Source organism: Puma concolor, chromosome F2, assembly GCF_028749965.1.
Source record: "Puma concolor isolate L17-30 chromosome F2, mPumCon1.1.hap2, whole genome shotgun sequence".
Taxonomy (NCBI): domain Eukaryota; kingdom Metazoa; phylum Chordata; class Mammalia; order Carnivora; family Felidae; genus Puma; species Puma concolor.
The window spans coordinates 9,037,523-9,062,958 of record NC_141684.1 but is presented as its reverse complement, the minus strand read 5'-3'; the positions used below and the strand labels follow the sequence as shown (position 1 = coordinate 9,062,958).

The 25,436-nt window shown below is 51.9% G+C and overlaps 2 protein-coding genes and 1 long non-coding RNA gene across 3 annotated transcripts in view; 2 read left to right on the top strand and 1 right to left on the bottom strand.

The window, feature by feature from the left end:
* The window catches only part of SLA (Src like adaptor), a 90,325-nt gene extending 89,962 nt beyond the window's left edge, over window positions 1-363 (bottom strand). The window contains exon 1 of the mRNA XM_086695577.1: window positions 217-363. The gene's annotated coding sequence lies outside the window, so the exon portion shown is untranslated. The remainder of the gene's footprint in view (window positions 1-216) is intronic.
* The window catches only part of TG (thyroglobulin), a 254,316-nt gene extending 245,893 nt beyond the window's left edge, over window positions 1-8,423 (top strand). Inside the window, exons 46-48 of the mRNA XM_086695581.1 lie at window positions 5,535-5,669; window positions 7,113-7,303; window positions 8,222-8,423. Coding sequence (XP_086551707.1) covers window positions 5,535-5,669; window positions 7,113-7,303; window positions 8,222-8,307 — 412 coding nt within the window. The 3' untranslated portion in view covers window positions 8,308-8,423. The remainder of the gene's footprint in view (window positions 1-5,534; window positions 5,670-7,112; window positions 7,304-8,221) is intronic.
* A 7,718-nt stretch (window positions 8,424-16,141) lies between these two features.
* Window positions 16,142-17,116, top strand: LOC147571821 (uncharacterized). The gene is made up of 2 exons (XR_015246630.1): window positions 16,142-16,503; window positions 16,830-17,116. It is a non-coding gene; the product is annotated as an uncharacterized LOC147571821 (long non-coding RNA).
* Window positions 17,117-25,436: the final 8,320 nt, after the last annotated feature.

The following is a 25,436-nucleotide window of genomic DNA, read 5'->3' as shown; positions in this document are numbered from 1 at the left end:
TACATACATACATACATACATAAATATATAAATAAATAAATAAATAAAATAAAGGAACGCCGGGCAGGACCACTTGCCTGCACAACCAAACCCCAGGTTTGGGTGTATGATTTCTCAGTGGTCACACCCAGCACAGAGCAGAGAAACCCAATAAGTATGTGCGAATGGTCAGCCCATGGCACCATGGCCACTCAGCTAACCAGCTCCTCCTTTTACCTTGTCAGTCCCTGGAGTGTTCTTCCGCGTCTCCCTCTGCTGACGCAGAATCCAAATCCTGTCTTCTCCCTCCAGAGAGTCCTGGGGCTCTCAGCCGGGGCCCAGAGTCCTCTGATCCTCAGTGCCCTCTTCCATGGCTCCCACTGTCTGACCTTCCTCCAGATGTCTGCCTTAAACTGCTCGAAATAACTCCAGCATCCTGATAACGATCGGCTCCGCTAAGGAAAAAACAAAGCAGAAGTCCTCAGCCACAACAGCCTCTCAAACTAAACAGAGCAGATGGGCTGGAAGACCAGGCCTTTTCCCAAAAGCAGTGCTCCGTGACCTGCTGGGGTCGCCTACAGTGGCAGGCTGGAGGTGACCCACACCTGTTCCCAACAGCCGTCTTTCCCCAACCCCGAGCTCCAGGACGTCAACTTGGCGGTCTGAGGTTCTCTATGGCAGCGTTGCTGACAGTATGGAAATCGGCAAAAGGCAATCGTTAAACCTTAGCCAGCACACCACTGGCACCGATCTTGAGAAGGTGAGGAAGGCGACGGAGCCCCTCCCAAGGAAGGCGATGGAGCCCCTCCCAAGGAAGCGTCGATATACAGCGTCACACCGTTTCACGTATAATTTTGGGGAACTCACGGCCCCCCGGGACCCTACAATGGAACTCTCAGGTTAAAGGCCCCATGCGTAAGTGTTCAGGTGTTTCTCAAAGCTAGAGAGGGAAAGAGAATGAGTAGATGAGCCAGAGACTGAGCAAGAGATTTGAAATCTTTTTAATTAACTAATTAATTAATTTTGAAAGAGAGAGAGAGCATGAGCAGGGGAGGGACAGAGAGAGAGGGAGAGAGATAATCTTAAGCAGGCTCCGCACCATCCACACAGAGCCCGACTCATGAACTGTGAGGTTCAAGACCTGAGCCGAAACCAAGAGTCAGACGTTTAGCCGACTGAGCCACCTAGGCACCCCGAGAGATTTGAAATATTTTATTGCCACACCTCACTTGATGTTTGGAAGCATGACGGTGTCACCATTTTACAGAGGAGGACACTGAGGCCCAGAAAGTTTATGCATTCTGTCCAAGACTTCACGGATCCTAGCTGATTGAGCTGGGATTTGAACTCTGCTCTCGACGCTATTGGGAACGAAGCTTTGCTTGGAAGAAATGAATAGCAGACAAGGCCGCTGTGGTAGGCAGAACCCTCAACATGGCCCCTCTACATGACCACGCCCTAGTCCCCACAACCCGTGACTCTGTTACCTTCCATGGCAAAGGGACTTGGCAGATGTGGTTAAGATTCTTGAGACGGGGGGATTATTCGGGGTTATCCCGGTGGGCCCCATGTAAGGACATGAGTCCTTCAGAGCGTGAGTGGGAGGGAGAGGACCATGTCAGAGCAGGCTGGCTCTGATGGTAGAGGAAGGAGGCCATCAGCAGTGGCCTCCAGAGCTCCGAGTGGCCTTCAGTTGACAGCGAGGCAGAAAATGGGAACTGTGTCCTCCACCTCAAGAAGCCCAGTTCTGTCACAGCCAGGGAGCAGGAGGCAGATTTCTCCCTCGGAGCCTCCAGGGAGAACAAAGCCAGCTGACGCCTTGATTTTAGCCCAGTGAGACCCGTGCCGGAACTTTGAACTCTGGAAACGATGAGAGAGTATGTTTGTGTTGTTTTAAGCCACTGAGTTTGTGGTCATTTCTCAGGGAAGCCACGGAAAGTTCATCGGGTCACTTCTCTGAAGGACCTCTCAGAAACAGGCCGCGTCCCTCCCACACTGTAGGGAAAGGGGCAGGCCCTGGTGTGGCAGCGGAAGGGAGAGGGCGTCGCCTACTAATGCCAAGCTACCCTGGTTCCTCTGCAGCCCACACAGGAGCGGGTAGCCCCTGGGGTGTGTAACGAGGCCAGTGCTCAGCCGGCTTTGGAATCACAAACCCGGCGTAGGTCTGGCATCGCCACTTCCCAGTGTGGGGCCCTGGCGAGAAAATGGCCTCTCAGAGCCTAAGTTTCTTCCAATGTAAACACTCTGAAAATTACTCCAAGAACATCTACTCTCAGGGCCCTCGAGATAACTGGGGGTGAAGGGAACCCATCAGGTACCAAGAGTGGCTATGGGAGAGATGATTTTTATTGCCGTCAATTCTATCTTCCTGGCTTTTTTTTTTTCTTCGTGTTCCTTTTTCCCTCTGAATCTTACAACATCACTGAGAAGCTAGGTCATTAGTACTTTTCAGTGACCCTCAGCCCCTGCACACAAGTAGATGGAGAACTGGATTTGGGGTCTGGGGGATTCAGCTCCGGATCCTGGTGCTCCCATGTCTGAGGCATGTGGTGGCATCCTGGGTCATCTCCTGGGAAATGTACGGATGATAACATTTATGTCCTTGGCGGGTCCCAAGTGTTGGATGGTCAGAAGCCCACCCTGGTACCTGGCACAACTTCGTGCTCAGGAAATGGCAACTGGAAACAGGCACTGAGTTGAGCTGGCTGTAAACAGGTGACCTCGGCCACCGCAGACTCTAGGCTTTTGTGTGCACTTGACCAAGTGCAGTACACAAATACTTCTGGGCATTGGACGAGGGACTTAGCCCTTTGGGTGCCAGGATGTATAAATATTCATGCCGCTACCCCCTTCCTGCCCCCCTGCTTGGGAATAAGATGAAAACCGTCCCTAAGTGGGTGTGGGGTGCCTAACACTGTTCGCAGAGAGACACTGCACTCTGTGGTTGAAGTTCCCCTCCTAACCGCGTGCCATTAGCCCTGTTGGTCTCGCAGGTCTCCCGTCTCTTCTGTGGCCCCTTCCAGTGTGGAGCCTAGTGCTGACACACAACAACCAAGATCATAATACTACCCAGCTCTTGTCAAAGCACTTGGAACTGGCTCACACGTGGCTGGTTCGGTCTGGTGTTCCATGATAAGCAAACTAAAACCCAAGTTGAGTGACTCATCCAGGGTTACTCGGGCAGTAAGTGACAGAGCTGACTCAGCAGAGTGACTCAGCGCCATGTCGTTCCCTCCATGCTCTGTTGACAGCCATGTGTGTGCTTGGCGATCGTACTTATGGTCCCAGGAAGGATTCCAGGCCTTGAGACCCCTCGAGGTCCCCAGGTGAGGCTAGGTGCCTGGGCGTCGGGCCCAGCCCTGTCCCTGTTGGTCACCCTAGTTCTTGGCCTGTGCAAGGGAGGGACTACAGGGAAAGTGCTTTGTTGGCCTGAAGTGTTCCCTTTTACACCCTTGAACTTGAGGGTCCTGCTTCCCAGTCTCAGGAATAACCACCACGAATCCCTCTGATTCATGGCCAGAGCCGTGCTGTCCACGAAACTTCGTGCCTGCCCTCAGAGTGATTTAACCTCCACCCAAACCACCTGTATCTGGGAGCCAGCTAGCCCGAGCCCTTTCCCAGCACATGCGTCCAGTGGGCGTCATCCTGTCATACCAGCACAGATGAGAACCACTGGTGACGCTCTGTGCCCATGGCCAGAAACTCTGCTATTAGCTTGCCGATGGTGATTACACAGGAAGTAGAAGGGTGGATACCTTTCAAGTCCTTGCTACATGTGCCACCTTATTCCAGTCTTTATAATGACCCCACAAAGCCGGTATTTATGCACCTGCTCCAAAGCATGGAATCAGGGAGGCCATGTGACTTGCCAGAGGTCACTGGCTTGGAGTGGGGAGGACTCAGACCCGGGGTGATGCCTCTGGGCTGCATGCCCCCCATCAGCTCATGCCCCTGGCAGTGCTCTTGAGCTGACTCCGCTCTTCAATTCACTGCGTGTCTCTGGGTAAGTCAGGAAACATCTCTGGACTTCATTTCCTTCATCTGTAGAATTAGAATTGGCTCTTGTGATAATCTGTGGCCGACTACAAGGTTAGAGAGTACAGTCTCCACACAAGACCATGCTTACCTCTGACACCAAGTGCAAATTCAAGGGCCTCCCCAAACCACCCTCAGGCTTGATTATTCTCTAGAAAGACTCACAGACCTCACTGAAAACTGCTAGACTCATGGTTACATCATACAGGGAAAGAAGTGAATTCAGACCAGACAAAGGAAGAGCCCAGGAGCATTCCAATGCAGAGCCCCCACAGTCCTGTCTTTGTGGAGTCAGGAAGGGTCACTCTCCTGATGTGTGACAATGCCCACAAGGTAGCACCAACCAGAGAGGCTCACCCAAACTTGGTGTTCAGAGGTTTTATTAGAGCCCAGTTACATAGGCATGATTGATTGATTGATTGATTGACTGCCTATGGTTGATCTCAGGCTCCACTGATACCATGTGGCCTATATCCCCCACCCTAAGTCACATGGTCTTTTGGCATGACCTGTCCCCACCCTAAGACTGTCAAGTGTGACCACGTTTATGGAAAATCCAGTGCAATCAGCCTCTGCCCTAAAGAGAGGTATGATCACAGGGCACAAAGGCCAGACTTCTCTTTGGGGAAAGTCAAGTTCTTTACTACACAGCTGTGAAGTCCGTTCTAGCTTTTTCACCGTGACACTCTCCCAGGGTTCACCCCCATGGCCCCGAGTACCCCTGAGCTGGTCTCCCCAAGGCCAGCCCCAGCCCAGTCCACTCAAACGTCTCATCTGGCCTCTAAATCCTTATTCTCTCCTGCATGCTGCTTATTAGATGTTCAATTCAGTCATAGTATATATTTATTGACCAGCCAGCAATGGTGTGTCAGGCACTGGTCTAGGCTATATGGATGAACGTCATCCTTGAAAAGGTGTACAAGTATAAGTCGTATGAACAAGGGCTAACACAAAGAAGGGACTCAAATTACAGACTATTTTTTAATATTTATTTTTGGGAGAGAGAGCGACAGAGCATGAGTGGGGGAGGGGCAGGGAGAGAGGGAGACACAGAATCTGAAGCAGACTCCAGGCTCTGAACTGTCAGCACAGAGCCCGATGTGGGGCTCGAACCCACAAACCGTGAGATCATGACCTGAGCCGAAGTCGGCTGCTTAACCGACTGAGCCACCCAGGTGCTCCTACAGGCTATTTTGAACAAACGAATGTTCCATTGACATTGCAAACGTCATGGTTGGAATACGGTCCAAAGAGTATTCTCTTGGAAAGTTGCTCATAGGCATTGTTTCCAGAGAGGTGATTGCTCAGCTTTGGGTCCACTTCAGCCAACAGATGTCGGCCGCCATTGGACTAAAGGCCAAACCAAATCTTAACTAAACAAACCAAGCACGGAATCCTACACGTAAACAAAGAAAAGTCTTCATTTGGGGAGGAATGTTGGTTTTCGGGTTGTTTGGCTTTTCCAGAAGTTTACGATTCCTTTAACTGTTGCTTCTTCTTATTTCCGTGTGTTTTCTCAGCCTGGAGTTGCTGGCAGATGTTCAGTATGCCTTCGGCCTTCCCTTCCACCCTATCTACGAGGGGCAGTTTACTCTGGAGGAGAAAAGCCTGTCACTGAAAATCATGCAATTCTTGTCCAACTTCATCCGATCTGGGTGAGTGGACGACATGTGCCTGCTTCTGCCATCACGCCTCCCTCCCTCCCTTTGAACACTTTGCATTAGTGGACTGCCTCTACCCCATCCCCCAGCCTTTGTGGTCACCTGCCACTGGGCTCCCTGTCTCAGTCCCCCTCTTCTAGCCAAAGCTACCTCTGTGTAGATTAACCTCGGTGAAGGGACGCTCCAGGCACGCGCTCCCTTATTCAGCCGTGTGTGATGCCTCGAGATCAGGGTTCCCGGAGCTCAGTGCTATGGACGCTGGGGCAGGATAAGTCTTCGTGGTGAGGGTGTCCTGTGCATTGCTGGCTAGTCAGCACCTGGTTCTCTGGTCTCCCACCGTGAGAGGACGGTAACCCCTCCCCCCAGGCATGAGAACAAAATATCTCAGTGCCAAATGTCTCCTGGAATACATAGTCACCCCAAGTTGAGAAGCACTGTCTTAGATTCTCAAATTCAGTTAAAATATTCAAGACCCTTCCTTATCGACCCTCGCATCCCCGCACCCCTCTGTTCTAGCCCAAGTACCGTGCCCACTGTCCCCACTTCCAAAACTGGTTCCCCCCCCACACACCTTTGTGTCCTGGCCAGACATGCTCTGGCCACCTAGCATGGTACTCAGGCCCCTGGGAAGGGAAAAGGGGAAAAAGTCAGGTTTCATCCGTAAACCACGCACAGTCTGAAACCTAAAGCCCAACCGAATTAAAAGGGCAAAGTTGAACTTTGTATAGTTTGTTGTAGGAGTTGAGCGGAAAGACAGTTCTTTTAATTCAGATTTAGAAAATGTATGGCTGGAGACATGACAGTGGAGTGGGGCCTGGAAGAATCGCAGGGTGTTCAACACAGGATGCCAGCCCAAAGAAGGCACCCTCAGGTCGAAGGGATGAGAAACACCTTGTTTGGTGAATGTCAGGAGGTCAGACCTGGTGGCAGGTGTGGGAAGGTGCCTGAGTGTAAGAGGATATGCCATCCCCTTCATAGGGAAGGTGGCTCACAAGTGGCAGACAACTTTGCCTGGCTTGCCCCCCCCCCCCCCCGCCCAGGCCTTGGACAAAGGGCCCCTAGAGATTGGTTGTGGTGTCCAGATACAAGGACGCCAGGATACAAGGGGACATGGTGACCAAGTGAGCATTCAGAAAGACAGGAGGGTAACGTGAGGTCCTGAGTAATGTTGCTGGGTCATGAACTCGCATCTTTCCTTTTCCAGAAATGGTCTGAGATGGGTGAGGTGAGTCAGGGGCCTTTCTGCCTTTAATCATTTGGAATGCGGCGGGAGAGCACAGCGCTAAACATCAGATCGGGCAGATTCAAACTCTGCCTTGACACCTAAAGATGTGTGATCTGGTCCTTAGACACTGAGTGCAACTGGAAAGTGATCCCAAGTGACAAAAGGAATGACACGTTTCCCTCGTGGATGTTCCTTTCTTGTCATTTTCCCAGAAATCCCAACTACCCACATGAGTTCTCAAGGAAAGCCCCTGAATTTGCCACCCCCTGGCCTGACTTTGTCCCACGTGCCGGCGGGGAGACCTACAAGGAGTTCAGTGACCTGCTTCCCAATCGACAGGGCCTGAAAAGCACTGACTGCTCCTTCTGGTCCAAGTACATCCAGTCTCTGAAGGCCACAGCAGGTGGGGAGGCTGGAGCGGGCAGGGGGCTGGGCAGAGGGCAGATGGGGGCTGGGCAGAGGGCGGACGGGTTGTTAACCCCCTGCATTTACTGAGCTCGCTGGGTGGCAGACGTGGGTGGAGCTCTCTGGGGCCAGTGAATCATAGGGTGCCATCGGCTCAGCATTTTTTCATGAGGAGCTCACAGTACTGGGGGTTCTTCTGTTCTGATGGGGGCAAGAAGGGAAAGTTAGAGATACAGAGAGAGAGAGAGAGAGAGAGACAGAGAGAGAGACACAGGGCGAGGACACCAGGGGCCTGGGTGTGGGATTTCTAGCCAGGGGAGAAGTGGGCATTACCACTTCTTCCTGCTAAAGAGAACTTCCTGTTGAGCAGGCATTAAGGAGAGAAAATGAATCATAACGAGGGCCCTGGGAATACAGAAATAAGTGCAATGCCTTTAAGAAGCTTCCGGGAGAGTGGGGGAGTGAGTGATGTAATCCAGCAAATGGCCCCTTGGCTTTCCCAGCACCACGATGGACGTGTGCACCCAAGCCAGTGGGAGCCTAGTGGAGGGAGGGTCTGGGAAGGCTTCCTGGGGAGGTGATGGTGGGGCTGAAGGTTTTTAGAATGGCAGGATTTCTTCACGTGGCAAGAGATGGGAGTGGAACATTCAGCAGGGAAGGGACCTTGCCCAACATGCTTTAGACGGCTAACACTGTAATAGCCTCCAAGGCCAAGTGGCTCTCTGTTGAACCTAAGTCCCATTGTACCCTTAGCATGACCGATGGTGGTGAATCTGATGTCCGTCCCCTGGAAATGCTCCGCTGTTGAGCAATCATTGGGAAGGCCCGTCAGAGGCTGGGCTCTCTTAGGGCCAAGGGGGAAGACATGGGGGGAAGACCTGATTGGACTGGACCAACCTTGCCTCTCCTGTTTCAGACGAAGCCAAGCAGGGTCCATCAGCAGAGAGTGACGCGGAGGACCCGCCGACAGGAGAGCCAGGCTCCAAGAGCTACAGCAAGTAGCTGTAGCTGCTAAGACGTCCCTGCCCAGTCTGCCAACCCCACCTCAGGCTGCCACCAAGGGCATCTTATTCTCTAAAATAGCCACTAACTTTCAATAAAATGTCTACATGCAATGACGCATGGGTGACTCGGATGTGTTTCTTTAAGACAATCCTTGGGGGACGACAAACCACATGATCTTCCTGAGGCTTGAATCCCAGGCTGCTACTTCCTTCCAGCCAATATTTGTGGAACATTCTCTCTCCCCCAGGCCCCGTGCTGATTTGCCAGGGAGGCAGGGATCCTGCCCTCTGGATGGAGAAAAGGACAGGTAAACAGGTGTTGAGAGTAACACAAGAAAGGAGATTGCATCGAGGGTGGGCTCCAGAGTTATACAGTCCCACCCGCACGTTAGAATTCTCTTGTGAAGGTTCCAGAATGGAGACGGAAGACCAGCTGGGCCGGTGTAATATCCTAAGCAAGAGACAACGAGGTCTGAATTAAGGCCGTGAGGGGCGCCTGGGTGGTGCAGTCGGTTAAGCGTCCGACTTCAGCCAGGTCACGATCTCGCGGTCCATGAGTTCGAGCCCCGCGTCAGGCTCTGGGCTGATGGCTCAGAGCCCGGAGCCTGTTTCCGATTCTGTGTCTCCCTCTCTCTCTGCCCCTCCCCCGTTCATGCTCTGTCTCTCTCTGTCACAAAAATAAATAAACCTTGAATTAAGGCCGTGAGGGTAGAAATGGGGGAAGACAGAGATCTGAGAACCCTTTTAGGAAGCAGAATTGATAGGACTTGACTGAATGTGAGCAGGGTTAGAGGAAAGGAGATGAATTATTACCCCAATTATGGTTGCTTTGGGTTCCCAGATAAGCAACAGATTTTATCACTTACCCCCCTAAAGGACACACTTATGAAGGCAAATCTGTTTAAATCTGTCTTCTCTCTCAATCACACACACACACACACACACACACACACACACACACTCCAGAGAGACAGAGACAGGGAGACAAAGCAAGAGAGAGAGAATTAACCCAAAGTAAAAGCAAATGGAGCTGGTTAGCAGTCTCTGTCATTTATGTGGTACGTCCTACGTTTACGTACATCCATCTCATTGGGGCATAGACCAGACTCACTATTGATTCATATGTTGGGACCATCACCCCCATTTTGCAGATGTAGAAGGGGAGTCTCAGGAAGGGTTGTGGTGTGCCTAATTTCATACAGGGGAGAAGGTGGACAATCAGAGTTCAACTCAGGTCTTCCGGTTTCTCTATTTCCTTGCGCTCTCTAGACTTCAGATACGTTTATAGTGACATTGTGTGTTGTGCAAAACCCTCCTGAAAGCACTGAGGACCTCAGGTAACCTCTAAGCTGCTTAGAGGATCGATCAGTTAGGGTAGTTCAGTGCCAGAACCGAACACCCAACGGAAGTGCCTTAACCAAAGGATACTGCGGGAGGGGGGTAGTCCTAGCATTGGTTAAGGTCCCAGACTCTTTCCAGCTCTCCTCTCTGCTGTCTTCAGCACATGGATGACGTCTCACTTCACTGCCGCAGTATGGCTGCCACAGTTCCAGACATCACATTTGCTCTTGACGACATCCGTGCTGGAAGAAACCAAGGCATGGTATAAAGGGCCTTCCCTTCAGGTGTCTTTTTCCTTTCTTGGAAAAATTTCTTCCCCAGAAATTCCCTTTACGTCTCCTTGGCCATCATGGAGTTGTGTCCCCAGTTGTAGACCAATCAATGACAATAGGGAATGGGCTTACCATGACCTGATGAGACAAACACGACTTATTCCCTAGAGTAGGAGATACCGCTGTGTCAACAAAGCTGGAGTGCAGTTGGCAGAGATGAATGGCGAGATACTTACTGGGTAGAAGCCTGGGAGTTTCCTCAGCCACCAGCACCTTAGTGGGGGCTTCGAAATAAGATAGACCTGGGCATGGTCCCATGCTCTGCCAGGTGTTCACAGTAGCAGAATGACTTGGAATAATTCCTTTAGCCCAGTGGTTCCCAGCCTTGGCCATTGGCTAGAATCATCTGACGCCTTTTACAAAATCCCAATCCCAATACCACATCCCAGATCAGTTAGATCAGAACCCTGGAAGAGGAAGTGGGTGGGGGCAAGGCATCAGGGAATTCCAAGGCATGGTCAAGAATGGACTCTACTCTGGGGCGCCTGGGTGGCTTAGTCAGTTGAGCGTCAGACTGCGGCTCGGGTCATAATCTCACAGCTCGTGAGTTCGAGCCCCGCATCGGGCTCTGTGCTGACAGCTCGGAGCCTGGAGCCGCTTCTGCTTCTGTGTCTCCCTCTCTCTCCGCCCCTAACCCACTCGCATTCTGTCTCTCTCTCAAAAATAAATAAACATTCAAAAAAAATTAAAAAAAAAAAAAAAAGACTGAACCCTACTCTTAAAGTCAGCCCTCGACCCAAGGGCTTGGAATAAAAATTTAAAAAGAATGGACCCTACTCTTAACTTCTCTGACCTTTATTTTCCTTACCTGTAGAATGGATTCCATGAAGTTTACTGGATGAGCAATGCTTAGCAAGGTGCATGGTGGAAGCACTTTTATTTCTGCCTATTACTCCCCATTTGTGGGAGGCAGAATAACGTCCCTCCCCAATTCGTAGACCCTGTGGAGGTCTAAGGCTACACAACAAGAAGGCATTAGGTCAGAGTTAGAGTTAAGATTGCCGATCAGCTGACCTTAAGATGGGGAAAGTGATTACCCAGGTGAGCCCAATGTGACAACAATGTACTAACAATTACACGGGGGTCCTCAAAAGTAGGGGAGGGAGGCAAGAGATGGGAGGTGAGAGACAGCAGTGTGAGATGGCCTCAGCCCAACATTTCTGGAGTTGGAGGAAGGGATTGAGTGGCCCCTAGAAGCTGGAAAAAAGCAAAGGAATGGATTCTCCCCTACATCTTCTATAAAGGAATGCAGCCTGCAGACAGCTTGATTTTAGCCCACTGAGCTTTGTGTCGGATTTCTGATCTACAGAACCGTGAGATAATAATTTTGTATCGTTTGAAATCCATACATTTGTGACAATTTGTTCCAGCATCCATAGAAAACCGATATATTGTTATCCCTCACCAGAGGTGTATTTTATCCTGCCCTTGGACCAAACCTCAGGCATAGCTCACTGTTTTCCTGATAATAAAAAGTCCACTCCAGGCTACTAACAAAACCCCAAACCCTCCATCATTGGCCCGGAAAATAGGTCGTTCTCTTTCTTTAACATGGTTGGAGGGGGTGATGGTCTCATGTGGGTGGAACCAGATGGGGCCGCCCCCTTGGTCAGCCTTGCACGACGGTCTAGCATGGGATACTACCTACTATTTGCCCTCAGCCTTTGAAAACTGAGCTAGAAAACATCCCACCTTAACATCCTGTTACAATAATAATGCCTGCTTTGCGAATCCGCCCTGCAGATTGAGGGCACTCATGTGTGTGAACGGAAAACAGTGAGGCGGTGTTCATAAGTCCTTATAGTTAACAGTCCATTCAGTGCGCCCACTAAAGGCCAGTCCAGGAGAAAGCTATGGGTGGAAAATCTGAGGGATCCAAAGGCCAGGCCATCTGGGTCCCTGCCCTGAAGCAGCTCACAGAGAAGAGTAGCTAAAAAGACAACGCACGACCGTCAGACTGAGCTGCAGGGGACCCGAGCCCACAGCCCGATGAAGTGAGCCAGAGAGAGAAGATGTGCATCCCAGGCTCCCACGGCCAGCCCCTGTCAGTGCTGGTTTCAGAATGGCGGCCCCAGGCTCCAGCTCTTTCTCCTACACCGCAGAGATCTCTCTGGAAGTCCTTGTCTATCCCCAGATGGGACGGGCCAGCCTGAGGTAAACCAGGGCGGCCCAGAGGACACCCCCTCCGCAAAGATCGGGAAGGCCACGGGACCTCACCCCAAAGCAAGGGTCACTGAAAAGTCAGGAGGTGAGCAGGGCACCATTTCACACAGAGTGACCTTAAGGATCAGTAAGAGAGGAATCAAGAAAGGAAGTGAAGAAATTCGCTGTAAACCCAGTCATCGGTCTGAATCAACTTCCTCTTGAGCTGGAAGCTAACCTAAAGGGAGAGAGAAGGCTAAACGACTTCCTCGAAGGGAAGTTGTAACATGTGCCTGCAGGGCCCTCCACCTCCCAAGCCCCTGCACAGAGGCAGCTGAGTGTCCAGAGCTCAGGGCCTCCCCCACGGTCCCCACGCAAGCTGGGAAAACAGGAACAGCTCCTCCCAGGCCATGCAAGACCCTCAGGCAGTGTTTCCAAGACAGTTACGAGCACATGAAAATCAGAGATTCCTGTTTCCAATCTTTTCAGAATGCATAGGTCTAAGGCAGGGTTCAGTAATTAGACTTTCAACTAAACAATACCTGTACCTAAGGAATTACTGCCCCGTGTCCCCCACCTGCCGTCATCCCCTCTGCAAGAGTTGTCAGAGTTTTTACCTCCACCCGGTCACCCCCATGACTCTGGATTGGTGAGTTCACCTGTTTCCACGATTTACCACCTTCACCCCAGACCTGTTGATTTCCTGCTGAGACAAGAGGACGGTTCTGCTCCCTCAGTGCCACCCAGCCTCTCCCCCCACATCTCCAAAGGCAGGATGAGAGCGTACTTATTTCTTCTTTCGGCGAATTTGGCAGTTCTTAACAGTGCCTCTTCCTTGTTCCATCCGTGTCCCAACAGTCCCTCCCTGGCACCTTCAGTGTTGAGCCTGTTGGCATCCTTAACCCTCCCCTTCTTTTCCTCTGTGGTTTTACTGTCCTTGTCCTTGGGTTTACTTGGTCCTGCACCTTCATGCGAACGAACCTTCCATGCTTTGTTCTATGGGGTAATTCCTACAATTGAAAGCCTGTTAACTTCATTTACCATATTAAGAGTTTACATACATGTAATATATAAATATATTTACATTAAATATATTTACATTAAATATATATTTATTTTATATGTTTTATGTATTTTAATTAATACACACACACACACACACACACACATATCACAGGCCAGGCAGTATGCTAGGATTATACTCCCTACAGTCTTGGCTTGTGATGTAACCCCAGGCCATCCCTCTAGCCACATTTCTAGCCTCCCGATCAGAGAGATTCTCCTGCATGATACTTCACTGGTTGCTCAAAACCGTGCAGTGTTTTAGAGCATTCTCTGTTTAGACCATAATGGCATGGTGGAGCCTCTCATTGTATCCAGCACTCATAATTGCGCTCTCTCTCCCTCCCTTTCCTCTCTCCCTCTGTCGCCCTTGAACCCTATGCTGTTCACCTTATCTTCAAGGAATCCGTATGTTTTTACACCGCCCTTACTTCGTGACTCTCAGCCAGGTTTGGGAAGCACCACCTTCAGGTTTTCGAGATAGAGGAAAAGTATTTGGGCTTGGGAGTCAGACAAAAGTTTGCATTCCGACTCAGCTGCTCAGCGACTAGATGACCCAGAATAAACCCCTGCACCAATCAGGGCATTAGCTTCGACTGGAAAATCTGGACAGCTCACTGCTCTCCTAGCATTGCTGTGAGGTTCCTGTGACGCAAGAGAAATGAATGGCCCGCATAACTAGAGATTGGGGAGCACTAATGAGAACAGGCTTTCTTTGCCAATATAGATGCTGTCCAGCTCATTCCCCACTTCGGGCCGGGCCCTCGGCTCGGTGCTGAGGCACAAAGACAGACAATCGCGTTCAGACAAGTGAGGAGCTGGTCACAGAGCAGTGGGCGGGGAGAAAGCAGAGGTCCCAGGAGCCGTGAGGGGCACCTAAGTCAAACCAGAGGATGTGCTCCAAAAGGTGAGCCCCAGCTGGGTACAAAGGACAAGCAAAACTAAGCTTAGGCGTGTGGGGATGGCGTTCTAGACACGCCCACTGCATGAGCAAAGGCAGAACCTATTCCCAGCAATCATATGGGGGCCCTGAGGGTGTGACCACATCTGGCAAGCTTCCATATGTTCAGAAGCTGCCTCGGTCATGCCCATTCGTCCCCTGTCCTTCCAAGGCTCCTGGGGCCCTGCCCACCCTCCTCTCTTTCCATGGACCTGCCTCCACGCCGCCTGACCAGGCGCTCAACTTTCCACCCCCCCCAGAGCAAGACCGCTGAGTCTACTACTGTGCCCGGCACGCCGTCCCAATTGTGCCCATGTGAGACCGATATTCTGGGCCTTTCCAAGGTTGGAAAGTGGGTGATGGTCACAATAAGGAAATAGGCAAGGGAGGTGACCAGCAGCAGGCACGGGGCCATGACCAACAGGCGTCTCTACCCAAGCGCCTGCTGGCCTGAGATGGGGTCTGCTCGGTAAGGGGAGATGGGGCCCCAGTGTCTGTCTAAGGCCTTTGTGGGTCTTTCCTATGGTGATGCTGGGGTCCCCTCATCCTCTTTTTCCCTTCGTATTCGAACTGGAGCTCATTAGGTCTTCCCTCCCTCTGAATGAAACTCGCCTCCTTCCTCCCCCGCCCTCACCCAGCCGTCAGCAACGTCTTGGAGTCCAGTTGTGTGCAAGGCCAGAGGTGAGGGTGATGAGAAAGAAGGGGCACTCTGGTCCCCCTCATGAGGAGATGGCAGATCAGCTGAAGCCAGCCACAGTAGAGCTGGCGGAACGGGGCTGTGGGCAGAAGAAACAGCCAACAGGGACGAATAAGGAGAAATTTCTCCCCCACACACTATAGGCAGAGACTTGCCACCTAATGGCGGCAAGTGTGACCTCCGACACCAACGCAGGTGTCTGGACCAACGGGGTCCCGCAGCGAGACAACACAGCATGGGAATGCCAGCGCTCAGCCTCAGGTTCCAAAACCATCGTTCCTTCCTCCTTCCGGTGTCCCTCCTAAACGCGGGCCTGGGCCCTTCTGAAGTTCTTTGCCTGTAAAACAGGAGAAGAAAAAGCCCACCGCAGAGCTGATGTGGGCTGCAATAAAATCATGGCTGGACTCAGAGGCCTTGCTGGCCTCTCTGTGTGGCCAGGGGGAGGGCCATGGCTGTGATCTGGCAGAGGCCACGCCTGCTTTTGAACCTGTAGCCTGCACCTGGCCAGTGTTGGGTCTCGGGGCCAGTTACTTAACATCTCTGAGCACCTCCTGAGTTAGGGATGAAATGCCTCTATCGACACCCCTCCAGGGTGCTATGAGGAATAAATAAATTGACATCCATGGATGGCACAGGAAAGCACTGGGCACGCTGTAACTCTTCAAGAGGTGAATCGTCATGATTGAGAGCAGTAATCGTCCCAGAGGTGAACTTCTTTTGTGATGCAGTGCCTCTTACTTAGACGTTTCTGGCTCTCTGCCATGGCCCTTCTTAACTCTGCTCGACAGTGTGTATTAAGCACCTGATTTGTTCCCAGTTCTCTACAAGTCTGAAGACTGAAGCCCACAGCTCATTACCCTTTGAAGGATGAGCTATAAATACACTGGGTCATTAAAAAGAGGAAGGAGTGCACCTGGACAGTCAAGAACATGTAAATTCGGCCAGAGGAGACTTCAGGGCCCAGAGACCGCCCATCACCGTGGTCTTCCTGGCTTCTGCAGAAGAACTCTGGACGTCCAGGTCAGGGACCACAGGTCAGCCAGCTTCCCCTCCGGCTGCCTCAGGAAACCCCCAGGGATCCCTCGCCCTCTGGGGGAAGAGGGAAGTGACCCCTGGTGGGAGGGTCCAACGCTTGGTCCCCAAAGGCATTGTGTTCCCCTCTGTGGACTGGCATGTCCTGAATGTCTCAAACCAGGAGGAGCAGAGGGGAAAGAGGGTGTGAGTTTCGACTGTGCAGCGGAAGATTTGGATGACCTTGGGCAAGTTATTGAACCCCTGAACCCCAGTTTTCTCATCTGTACGGTGGGATGCCCTTGAACGTTAGAGAAGACGCAGGAAGTGCATCTGACACATCGTAGACGTGCAACAGAAGTAGTTTCTCTTTCTCTTCCTCCTCTTTCCCTTTTCTCTTAGTGGATTATGTCCATTTTGCATCCCGAGCACTTGGGAAAGTTGCTGGCACGCAGCGAGTGCTCGAGGAATGCTTTTTTAAAGAACGGAGGAGAGCTCCAATTTCCCCAGCTTGGAGTCCGTCAGAATCACCGACGGCATTCTCACTGTGGGACAGAAGTCACTGTGGGGTGTGGTAGACTGTGCCATGGCCCTGCAATGACGTCTGTGCCCTGACACCTGCCTGGAACCTATGGATAGGTTGTTACATGACCGAAAGGGACTTGGCAGGTAAGAGTAAGGTCAGGGACCCTAATAGAGGAAGATTTCTAGAGTGGTTGCTCGGGGCCCAATCTAATCACACGGTCCCTTAAAAGCAGAGAACCTTCGCTGGCCAGAGGCAGAAGGGATGCGGCGGAAGGGGAGGGCATGGAGGTTCAAAGCAGAGGAAGGATTCGTCATGCTCTTGCTGACTCCGAGATGTGGAGGGTCTGCATCCAAGGGCCAGACAGAGGCCCCTTGGAGCTAAGGATGACCCCCAGCTGACAGCCGGCAAGGAAATGGGACCTCAGTCCTGACCCATAGAGACTGTGATCGGATGTTTCTCTTATTTTCAGGCGATTTGTTACACCAGAAATAGACAACCAATACCCTGAGCCTCCAGAGTATGGACGCTGACCTACCAAGCCCTTTGGCTAATATGTACATTCACCAAGCGTGCCGGAAGTGTCCCCTTCATCACCATTTGCAAATGTCAACTGAGAGCTGGACACCAGGCTAGTGGTTCCCACATTCCTCTCGTCCCTAAACATCAAGAGCTCTTACTGTGTGGTCACCCAGCCCCATAGCCATTAGGCCTTGGCCCCTAGGGGGCCCATCAGGGTAAATTAAAACTAAAACATTTTGGCTGGGAAGATCTTGGGGGACTTTCACTGGGACTAAACATATCCATGGGCTGGGAGTCTATTTATGTTCCAAACAAAGTCATGATTTTGCCTCCAAGATTCCATAAGCCCCGTGTTGTACCAACGTCCTACGTTCCTTCCCACTGATGGTGTCTCCTCACAGTTGTGTAACGCCTCGCAGCTATTTGACGGTCACAGGAGGAGTGGTGAGGACAGGGAGCAGGTGGAGAAAACCTTACTGGAGAGGGAGCTTGTGGCTTCCTCCATCTTGAACTTGGATATCTCCTGCCCAAGCACCGGGGTGAAAATCCACACCATAAACATAGAAACTGACATTTTTCTCCTTCCTCACCTCTCTTCTGCTCACAGGGGCTGAGACTGGACCAGAGCTTTGGGTGCATGGTGGTTTAGACAGAGAAATGGTAAACTCAGTCAGCTGGGCCAGTGACTTCCTCTTTAAAGATCTCCAGGGTGTCTGGGCCAGAAGGGAGGCCAGCTGAACGTTTCTTTCTGAGTTCATTTCCAGTTTTCAGATTAGATATCTGTCCCGACTTAAGAATTATTGCTACCCCCTCTTACTGATGGGAAAGAGAAGTTGGAAGAACGGACGCAAGTTTCCAGGGGCTCAGAAATGTCTGGAAGGAGGCTCTGCAGGGAACGTTCTTCACCATGGACCACGGTGAACAGTAACACTGACGGAGGCTGAACTTGCCAGGCCTTAACCTGTGCTGCTCGTAAAAGTCCTCATTTCCTTCTCGCGTGAAGTGATGGGTGAAACATCTCCTCTACCAAATCCAGAGGCATGAGAAATCCTGTGCGGGGTCGCACCCTGTAAAAGGGACTCAGACCTAGAAGTCTGACTTGGGGCTCAGCCACAGGAGTCCGGCCACACTACCTCGGTGCAGTCCCAGAAAGGGGTGAGTGGGGAGCCAGCTCTTGGAGGGATGGGTTGACGTTAACCATGCAGGGGCAGTGGGGGTTGCCATCAGGCAGAGGGCCGGCCCATCGGGAGGCAAAGTGAGGGGCCAGCATGCCAAGGGTAGTAGAAAATAGTCAAAATTGATCTTGAAGATCTGGGGCGCCTGGGTGGCTCAGTTGGTTAAGTGTCTCACTCTGAGTTTTGGCTCAGGTCATGATCGCACCTCACGGTTCATGGGTTCAAGCCCCATGAACCCATGAGGTTGGGCTCTTCTTAGAGGAGCTTTGGATTGTTTTGGATTTTCTCTCTCTCTCTCTCTCTCTCTCTCTCTCTGCCCCTTCCCCACCCACACTGTCTCTGTGCCTCTCAAAATAAAGAAATAAACTTAAAAAAAAAAGAAGAAGAAGAAAGAAAATCTACAGAGTCGAGGAGGCACAGTTATGGTATGGGCCCTGTCCTGTCAGTGGTGGAGGGCAGGGGTGAGCAGGCCGGGCAGGACTGGAGGTGCTTCTGGATGTTCCAGCCTCCAGGAGGGCGTAAGCGGAAGGCCAAAAATATCCCCTCATGCCTCCAGGCTTAGCCAGCTGCCCCATCTGCAGAGTTAGAGCTTCTCGAGCTTTCTTGGCACATCCCTGTGGACTGCGTCCAGAGGACGTGTCTCCCTGTGCAGGGGCCAAGGGGCTCTCCAGGGACTCTCCATCCCCAGTGACTTCACTGGCCCCAGAGCCACCTGGCCAGACAGTGGATGACATCATAACCACAGCCATGGTCTGGCCTGCCGGGTGACATCACAGGCCCCAAATAGCTCCAACATTTGTGAGCAGTTCAGAGAGTGGGCAAGGTCACGTGGGCCTCCGCCCCCAGCCTTTGCCATTCTTCTGCTCCCTGTGGGGATTCTACCCCAGCTGCTTCTTGGATCGACTGGAGACGTAACGACTTTGATCCCAGAGGCATAAAAATCATTACGAAAAGCAGACCAGCAAAAAAGGAGGGACAGGAAATCACCCTAAACCCTAATACCCAGGGAGTCACTTGTAACATCTGGGTGTTTAGAAACGTCCTTCTGTATCATAGGCACACGTGAACGAAAAAGGCCCATATACTACATAGTATTTTGTAGCTAAAAAAAAAAAAAGAAATTAATCCAATGTGGACCCTCAGTGTGTCATTAGTTACTGGAAATAATTTTTAATCCTGGCATATTACACTAGTACTGAGTCTTGCAGGGAGGTTAGGCTCTGATATCTTGAGTAAAAACCACATACAGTCAAAAATCGCCTGTTAACGCCCACTAGGTAGGGTTGTGGCATAGAGGGTGCCCCAGTGATAATGGTCAGCATTTTCTCTGACGTGGGAGCAAGGCTCTGTTTCTCTGGTTGATCCCAAAGGAGAAGTAGACAGCTTCCATTGACAGACACTTGATTTTTTAAATTCCGTATTTTCATCATGCCATGGTTGTTACTATCGGTCTAGTGCCTAGAGCTAAATCTTTACAAGCCGATCCAGCCAGGATGCAATTATACTTTGCTGAACATTCCTCAGCCCCATTGTGACCTCCTCACCGAGGACACAGATGTTCCAAGAGTCCCAAACAGTCCTGCCTCAGAGACCCAAGTATATGGGACCAGAGTCCTGTTGGAACTGTTGGGGCTTGAAGGACATTTGGAAACATCCCGTCTCCCCCTGCCATTTTCTAGATGGAAGCCGAGGCTTGGAAAGAGGAAGGGACCCCCACCCAGCAAGTCAACAGTGGCTGGGCCACATGGGCCACCAGGGTCTCCTGGCAGGCCTCGCGGGGACCCTGGGGACCATGTAACAGGGCTGCACCAGGCAGCCTGGTGTTCATTCTGTCGTTGACCAAGTGGGTCCCAGACTTCCGCTCCTGACCCTTTCATATGAACACCATCGTGTCCCGAGTGTTCACAGTCCCAGGATGTTTGTGACCTGTCAGACCCTCACAACAAACCTGGTGAGTAGGTCAGAGCACAGACTGTCACCTGCCATTTCACAGATGGGAAAACCCAGGCTCAGAAGGGATGAACGATCACAAAGCCAGGCCCAGGGGTCTCCAGTGAGTCATTCACCTGACACGATGCACCTGACAAGCGTCCCCTGAACAGCTGCGTCTACCCTGTTTCATAACACGAAGGGGAAAGAGAACCAGTTCTCTGGAAGTGGTCGGGGCAGAACCTACCAGCAGCCATGGCGGGATTAAAACACAGAGCTCCTAAGCCCAGACTGGGGTCCTTGGGACCTGTGCGTGTCCGTATAGAACATTTCGTTCTAGGGAGAACGCCCCCCTCCACTTGGTTCGTGATTTGGGGACAGACAAGGGGTGGGTTTCAGCCCCTACTCTGCGCCCCAAGAGAACCAAGCTACTGCTCAGGACACATGACTTCCTGAGCCGGACACAGAAGGCTTGTGTGCACCTGCTCCCGAGGTGTCTTCTGATGACTACAGATCCCCATCACCCTGGCTGGGCACGTGTTTGCGGAGGTCGTGGTTTTCCGTGTCCAAATCTTTGAGATGCAGAATTTCTTCCAGCTGAGGCACCTGCTCCTCAACCCTGCCAGGAACGTGAGAGAAGACGGTGCAGGCGGCCGCCAGACAAGCCATCCACTCGTCCCTTGTAGCAACGGGCTCGGGGGAGGTCGGGAAAGAGCAGGGCCAACCCAGCCCCAGGGTCGGGGGTGGGGGTGGGGGGGTCCCGCCTCCCAGCCTGAGCTCACACACGGTTTCCTCGGGCTTGGAAGGCTCTCCTCTGTTCTCGCTGCTCAGCCCCTTCTGCCTCCCTGCGGCCCCCTCCCTGCGAAGCCCACCTTCTCCTCCAGGCAGCTGGGCCTCTCTTCTCTCCCCCCCCCAACAGAACCTCACTCGCTGCAGGTTTACCTTCCCCCGGGGGCTCGGTCGGTGAGGCGTCTGACTTCGGCTCAGGTCACGATCTCTCCGTTCGTGAGTTCGAGCCCTGCATCGGGCTTGCTGCTCAGCGCAGAGCTCGCTTCAGATCCTCTGTCCCCTTTTCTCTCTGCCCCTCTGCCATTCTCTCTCTCTCTCTCTCTCTCTCTCAAAACTAAATGGAGGGGGAAAGCTGGCTTTTCTTACTCCAAAAGCCCTCCTGGGGCATGTTCTTTATTTCTTAAAATTCATTTATTGGGGCGCCTGGGTGGCGCAGTCGGTTAAGCGTCCGACTTCAGCCAGGTCACGATCTCGCGGTCTGTGAGTTCGAGCCCCGCGTGGGGCTCTGGGCTGATGGCTCAGAGCCTGGAGCCTGTTTCCGATTCTGTGTCTCCCTCTCTCTCTGCCCCTCTCCCGTTCATGCTCTGTCTCTCTCTGTCCCAAAAATAAATAAACATTGAAAAAAAAAAAATTTAAAAAAAAAAATTCATTTATTTATTATTTTTTTTTAATTTTTTTTAACGTTTATTTTTGAGACATGAGCAGGGGAGGGGCAGAGAGAGAGGGAGACACAGAATCCGAAGCAGGCTCCGGGCTCCGAGCTGTCAGCGCAGAGCCTGACGCGGGGCTCGAACTCACGGACCGTGAGATCATGACCTGAGCCGAAGTCGGACGCTTCACCGACCGAGCCGCCCAGGCGCCCCTCATTTATTTATTTTTGAGAGAGACAGCGTGAGCAGGGGAGGGGCAGAGAGAGAGGCAGGCAGAGAACCCCCAGCAGGCCCCTGGAGGTGGTGTGTGTGCACATGTGAGCACGTATGTGCTGGGCCTGGAGGCGGGGTGCACGTGCCCATGTGTGCATACATGGGCTGGGGCTGGGGGTGGGGTACCTGTGCACGTGCGAGCACGGCCGTGCGGGGCCTGGAGGCGGGGTGCGGTGCTCGCAAAGGGCAGAGCTGGAGGTCGGGTGGGGTGTGGGACAGGCAGAAATTTGCACAGGATTTGAAATTTCTCAGGCTGCGTCTTGCCAAGTGGTTTGCTCTGAGGCTCAGAACCAGGCCGTGTGGTCTGGGCTGGAACGTAGGGCTGTTGGCGACCGATCCCTGACTCATTCTGAAAGCCTGCGGGCTTGCTGCTCGCTGAGGACCAGAGCCTCCCGCTCCAGCCCGCTCACCCCGGCCTTCCGCGTGGGCCTCGGAGGACCCTTGCTCCCTCGCAAGAGCCAGGAGGGTCCGCGGGAAGCCCTTAGCATGTCCATCACCTCGACTCCCTCCCTCCTGCGGGCCCCCTTCCCTGGAACACGCTGCCTCTAGTCTGGGCTCGTGTCCCCCAACTTCAGCTTCCCTGCTCTTCCCAGGAGGTCCCGGAGGCTCTTCCAAGTCCCAGGTCCCAATGGCCCTATCTGTTCTGCGTCCCTCCCTCCACTCCTGGCACTCCCTGTGGGGACCTGCCACCCCAGAGCCACGGACGCACGACTCCACATCGCCTCTGCCCAGACGTGGCCACCGAGAGCACATCCGGCAGAAGCCATAAAAGCGTTGCTTTTCCACACCGCCGATGCGCGCCCCAGACATCTCAGCCCTTCTGGGCCCTTCCCCCGCGACCCTGGGTGAGATTCTGGGTGGGTGGGCCGGGGGCTGAGCCTGGGAATATTGGTTGAGTATATTCACACCCAGCCGGGCAGCTCTTGTGTGCTCCCACCTAGCGGCCCTGACGGTTCGTGAAGGTGGCTGGGATGCGTGGAAACCGTGTTGCTGGTTATTTCCAGGAGCAAGCATGCTGGAGGCTCGGTCTGCTGACCGGCCAGTGCCCTTGCCTGCCTACTGTTGAATATTCTCCCCTAGGGGGGAATCCCTCCCACTCACCACCCACCCACACCTGCTGACACTTCCTGCCACTAAGACACTCTAAGAGCCCCCACCCCAGACTAGCCATTGCTTCCGGGTGAGCCACGTTGTCTATTTCTGCCTGGAGCCCCCTCGACCTAGGAACCAATAGACCATGAGCAGAATCAAAGAGAAACTTCACACAGCCTTCTGTCTCCCTAAGTCCCCTCTCCTCGCCCCTCTGTCTACCGATCCCTCCTTCCCTTATCTGTCCTCGATTTCTGCATAAACTCGATTTCTGCCTGGTTCAAAAGATGCCCTAGGGAATGACCCAGGACCATCTTGCATGGACCTCCACACAGCCCGGGAAGGCACTGCCTCGTGAAAGCAAGGTTTTCTGGTTGCGTTACCCTTGCTTGAAAAGCCCTCAGACGGGAAGCTCATTACCACCCGAGAAAAACCCTCTGGTTATTAATGCGACGGATTATGAATTATACGGTCACCGAAGCGGATGACCAAAAACTCACTCAAAAATCTATTTTGAGCCCCCATTTCTGCCAGGTAACAGAAAATACAATTTAGCCGTTTCTGAACAACAAACTGTGTCACTACAAGTCCCTGCGTCATCTCTTTGGGGGTGAACAGTCGGGAGACACCCCTGCCTTTTCTCTCAGGTGCCATCTGAATTCTGGAGTCTCAAGGCACTGATGGGGATTGCATATCTGGCCCGTGTCCCCATCTGCTCCCTCATGACACCCGCCAGATAGACGTGGTCTCTGCCAGGAGTCGGTCTTTGTGTGTCGGAATCCCAGGAAAAGACTGGAAGGGCGGGTTTTGCTCAAGGCGCGAGGCAGAGCTCGGTGGCCCTTCCCCACCGCCCTCTTGGCTGTCACAAGATGAGAAAGTGAGCAGTCACTTGATTCAGAGTACATCTTGCGTATTATTTTTGGGTGTTCTACATTTTAACCCCCAGTGGTATTACAGGCAATTTACAGGAAGTTATTGAAGAAGGCTTTGCTCACTATGTAGAAGCTGCTGATCTGCAGTTGGAATCTGGGCTTTGGAGAAGATATGTGTGCATTTGCAAATGAGAGCGTGAACTCTGACACACAAACTAAAATGTGCTCAAGAAACATTCTTGCCCACAATAAAGAATCAGGGTCCAAAGGAGTCAGCCTGAGACAACAGCCACTTTTCACTGAGGGCCGTGATTTTTTTCTCTTAAAATGTCCATTGCTGCTTTAGCTGCAAAAGTCACACGGATTCATTTTTAGTGTTTTAAATGTAAACAACTGCATAAATTAAAAAAAAAAAAAACTGAACATCACCCATAATCTTTCTAGGAATTCCAGAAATAGCCATTATAAATGTTCCGACATATTTTCGTCTGGCCTTTTGTCTCCTGAGTGGGTGTGAGTAAAATTATGTCATTCTGCTAATTCTTTTACATATTATTTTGCATCCTTTTTTTGCCGCGTGTTTTTGTTTTCTCACATCTACCATTATGCCATATACCATCTACTAGTTCTTTCCATCGATCTGATCAGTTTCAGTGAACAGAACACAGGAAAAGGAAAGTCTTCAGGGGGTCACATTCCACAGGGGGGGCTCCGGGGGTTGAAAATTAACAACAAATAAAATGAATACAAACATTTCACAATGCAGTAAATGGTTGTCAGTGCTATGAAGAACAACAAGTCAGAAGGGAGAGAAGGTACGGTGGGACAGAATTGCCATTTGACATGGGGTGGCCTCTCTGAGGCCGTCACCTCAGAGAGGTGATATTTGAGCCAAGTCTCGAAGGACGTGAAGGAAAGAGCAGGATGGATCTTTGGGAGAGAACATCCGGGAAGAGGGAACAGCAGGTGCAAAGTCCCTGAAGCAAGAGGGTGCTTGGACTGTGGAGGATAGGAGGGGGTAGGAGTAGGTGGGGTAAACTGAGCCAGAGGGAGAAGGGGAGGAGATGAGGTTTTTGAGCTGAGGCCAAGGGTCCAGTCACTCTTAGAAGCCAATGTAAAGAGTCTGGATTTTCCTTTAGATGGGATGGTAAGACATTAGAAGACTCTGAACAGAGCGACATAATACAGCTCACCTTATAAAAATTCCTCAGGGCACCTGGGTAGCTCAGGTGAAGCGTCTGATTTCAGCATGGGTCACGATCACACAGTTTGTGAGTTTGAGGCCCGCGACAGGCTCTAGGCTGACAGTGTGGAGCCTGCTTGTAGCCCTCTCTGCCCCTCGCCCACCCCACTCTCCCTTTCTTTCTCTCTCTCTCTCCCTCTCCCTCTCTCTCCAAATGTAAGGAATATTACATTAAATACAACTTTAAAAAACAAACAGTAAAAAATAATTTAAAAATAATTTAAAAATAAAAGAATTCTTCTGGTTTGGCATGGAGAAAAGGCTTTAGAGGGAATCGGGGTAAAAACCAAAATCAGCAGCAGAAACCTCCTCCAATGAACCAAGCAAAAGATAGTGGGAAGTTGGGCTGGGACCACAGGAGGCAAGGTGAGAAGTGCCAGATTCCAGATCTGTTTGGAAGAAGGCAGAGAGGACTCAAGAATAGGGGAGTCCTGAATGTCACTCTAGATGACATTCAAGGCTTTCGGGTTAGATGAGATCACCCAGGGGGTGTGTCCTAAAGAAGAGAGGGACCCGGGAACTGAGCCTTGGGACATA